The sequence below is a fragment of the Sinocyclocheilus anshuiensis genome, unplaced genomic scaffold (assembly GCF_001515605.1).
Source record: "Sinocyclocheilus anshuiensis isolate Anshui unplaced genomic scaffold, SAMN03320099.WGS_v1.1 scaffold62, whole genome shotgun sequence".
Lineage (NCBI taxonomy): Eukaryota > Metazoa > Chordata > Actinopteri > Cypriniformes > Cyprinidae > Sinocyclocheilus > Sinocyclocheilus anshuiensis.
In genome coordinates, this window is record NW_015544180.1 from 366,227 (window position 1) to 369,790 (window position 3,564).

At 47.0% G+C, this 3,564-nt stretch overlaps 1 protein-coding gene across 1 annotated transcript; it reads left to right on the forward strand.

Annotated features, from left to right (window-relative positions):
* The first annotated feature begins 1,599 nt into the window (after nt 1-1,599).
* On the forward strand, nt 1,600-3,042 carry junbb (JunB proto-oncogene, AP-1 transcription factor subunit b). The gene has a single exon (XM_016496644.1). The coding sequence runs from the start codon at nt 1,917-1,919 to the stop codon at nt 2,847-2,849; it is 933 nt and encodes a 310-aa protein (XP_016352130.1). The 5' UTR covers nt 1,600-1,916; the 3' UTR covers nt 2,850-3,042.
* The last annotated feature ends 522 nt before the right edge of the window (nt 3,043-3,564 follow it).

The window sequence follows — 3,564 nt, forward strand, 5'->3', positions numbered from 1 at the left end:
AATAATGTTATTTTTAGCAGCATCATATGACCCCTTTAACAATTAAGTAATCATTAATGGCTCACGTTAAAGGTATAGTAATTATGGAGCATCATTATATAGGCTAGGCTACATTATCATTACATGCAGCATCACTATATCTGAAAAAGCTCTAGAGCCGCAGTGGTTTGTGAAAGAAAGCCTCTAATTTGACTGCTGAACCTGAATTTTGATTATAATAACCTATTGACCTGGTTTAGAAGACTGGCGTTTAAACTAATTATCGACCATTGTTATACTACTGAAAAGGCATTTTCTGTATGTTTACTTCTATTAGGGATTCAGTACGTGTCGTTTTGTCATTGTGTGTGGATTTCTGAACTGCTTGCTTGTTTTAGCAGGTGTTTCTCGTGAGTGTTGAGAACGCGCCTCTGTTTAACAATCCAGATGAAGTGGGCGGGGCAACTCACGCTCCCTCCGAAGAGGAACTCCGCGTCACGATGCCCATATTTGGACTGTAAACTTCCCACAGGAAGCGGGTGTCTGAGGGTCCGTGATGAGCAGAGACTACAGCGACACTGAATGTTTGCAGTCTGTCTCTTTTACTAACTTGCACATTCAGCAAGACGAAAAATAACGGCTAGATTTTGGTCTTCAAATCTGTGTTACCTAATCTGACGTTTTTAGACAATTGTTTAGGCTATACGACAGAAAAACAATAACAACGAATACAGCAATGATAGATAAAATCAACCAAATTTGCTTTGATAGAAAACTCTTTTCGCCATTTTCATAATAATGTCATTTTATCTGTTACATCTTGTGTTTATGCTACCACGTCCGCGCATCAAAATCATATTAAACCCTAAAACAGCGGTTCTCAGTTGCAGTCCTCTTGTACCACCGCGCTGCGCATTTCGTGTTTGTTCTACTCGAGCGTAAGTGCCCTGTGAAGTGGACATCACAGGATAGGCTATTCCGTATGATTCCAGGTCGAAGGGATCGTATATGTTCCATTCAAAGGGCATTGAAGTGCGCGAGACGTTAATTTAACTTGTATTTAGTTATTATGCCACATTCATATTTAGTAAGTTTCGTCTGTGTGTGTGAATCAGTGAATGAATGCTCCGAAGTGAAGTAAACTTCAACGATTTCCCGTGCTCAGGGAGTAGGGAGCAGTGAGCACTGTGTAGGGACCATGTCAATCGGAACACAGTTCATGCATGGAGCTCTCTTCTAATGAGCTGATGATCTGAATCAGGTGTGTTAAATAAGAGAGACATGCAAAAATATGCATGGGGGGGGCGACTGGAATTGAGAAGCACTGACCCTAAACAACAAAGACATTAAAATACACCCTTTTTATAACTGTATAAAGTCCAGCTATAAGCCTACCTGATAAATCCAACGTTAGAGGCCCTTTCTTTCAAAAGAAAGAATCTTAGACTCTATTAGAATATAGGCTATTCCTAAACCGTTCCGAATGCGCCCGTTCGCTTCTCGCGCGTCGCCCTCGGGCTTGTTTACTGTCCCAGCAGTTCCCGACAATGACGTGCTGAGGCGTGTGACGTGGACGCCGTCGGGGCGGGAGTTGCTTATAAAAACGAATCGGGATACCGATCCACACGAGGGAACGCAACAGAGCGAATCCAACGAACATCTTTCCTGAAGAGCGCTCTCTTTCAACAGACAGGCTCTCTGAGTTATTCACGGCTCAAGCGCGTCTCATTGTTGCTGCTGCGTTATTCTTGACATTTTTGGGGACTTTGGTTTGTGTTGAAGTCACTCACGAGGAGCATCGATACAGAGTGGAAGCGGACAGAACGCGGATTCTTTGACTGTATTCGCGCTGTTTTTGCACGGTTTACACTTGAAATAAAGTGGACATTGAGCTGTCAGGCACATTAGGCGAGAAGCCGGTTTTCCAGAAGACCTCTATGAGTACAAAAATGGAGCAGCCGTTTTATCACGACGACTCGTTTCTGTTGGGCTACGGTCACCACGACGCGGCACTACACGACTATAAACTCCAGAAACAGAGCATGCACCTGAACCTGACCGAACCCTATCGGAACCTCAAATCGGACCTCTATCAGACCAGCAATGCTGATGTCTGCTCGCTCAAACTCGCCTCGCCGGAGCTGGAGAGGCTCATCATCCAGACCAGCAACGGGGTGCTCACGACGCCCACACCGGGCCAGTATCTCTACGGTCGGGGATTCACAGACGAGCAGGAGGGCTTCGCGGAGGGCTTCGTCAAGGCTCTGGATGATCTTCACAAGATGAACCAGATGCCCCCGCCCAACGTGTCGATTGGAGCCGGCGGCGTGACGACGTGCTCGACGACTGCGTCCGTTTTTGGCTCCTCCCTGCAGCCTGAGCCTCCCATTTACACGACGCTCAACGCGTACTGCCCAGCAGCACCCAGCCACCCGTCCACCACCATCAGCTACCTGCCGCCTCACATACAGCAGAGCCAACACCCGGAAAACGCGCACGGGTTCCAGCACTCCGGCATCCTCCCGCAGCGCTTCCTGCCTTTGAAAGAGGAGCCCCAGACCGTTCCCGACATGCACAGCAGCGACGGCTCGCCACCCATGTCCCCGATCAACATGGAGAGCCAGGAACGCATCAAAGCGGAACGCAAGAAACTCCGGAACCGTCTGGCGGCCACCAAATGCCGCAAGCGCAAGCTGGAACGCATCGTCCGGCTGGAGGAGAAAGTGAAGGTTCTCAAGTCCGACAACGCCGGGCTGTCCAACACAGCCTCCGTCCTGCGGGACCAGGTGGCCCAACTCAAACAGAAGGTCCTGAGACACATGAACAGCGGCTGTCAGCTGATGTTGACAAGTAAGATGGAAGCGTTTTAAACGCGGTTGGACTTTCACTATAGCCAACGCAGAAATACCACTGGAAATTGCGTATGTTCTACGACTGAACGGGACTGGGAACTCGCAGGCTCTCAGATGAGGCGTTTTGGACACGTTCTGGGTTCCGAATAAAACGAGCAAACCTGCGGCCGGAGCCGGAGAGAACGGACTCTGAGCCCCCAGAATCGGGTGCCAAGAACGAAGTGGAAAGGCCAGTCGCCGACTCCGTATCAATAACGTGTGTGTATTTTTAAAATCATGATCAGCTGTGTATTTGATCATGTAAACGCATCTGATATTGTCGTGCAGCACAACAGTTCCTGAACTCATAAATTATTGTACTAGTCAGGTTGATCCTGACACTATATTAACGATGTCACATGTTTACAATGTCTTTTTTGTTTTTATGTGTGCGCTGTTTATTTAAGTAAATATATTGAAATATAACTTTCGAGTCTATGGCTTTTCATTTGTGTTATATAATATTATATGTTATGTAACTCTTATGCTCGAAGTCCACATGTAGTTCACCCACAAAACGTTCTGAAAACACGAACATTATTCATTATTATGATATTATTCTTCACTGCTTGTAGCGTAATCAGCTGTTTTCTGTGGGTTGTGGGTTGATTCGCACTTCCTGCGTCTGCGCATTCACACAAGGGGCAGCAGACCTTTCCTACTGACGTCAAGCAGCACATCCATATATGGTGGT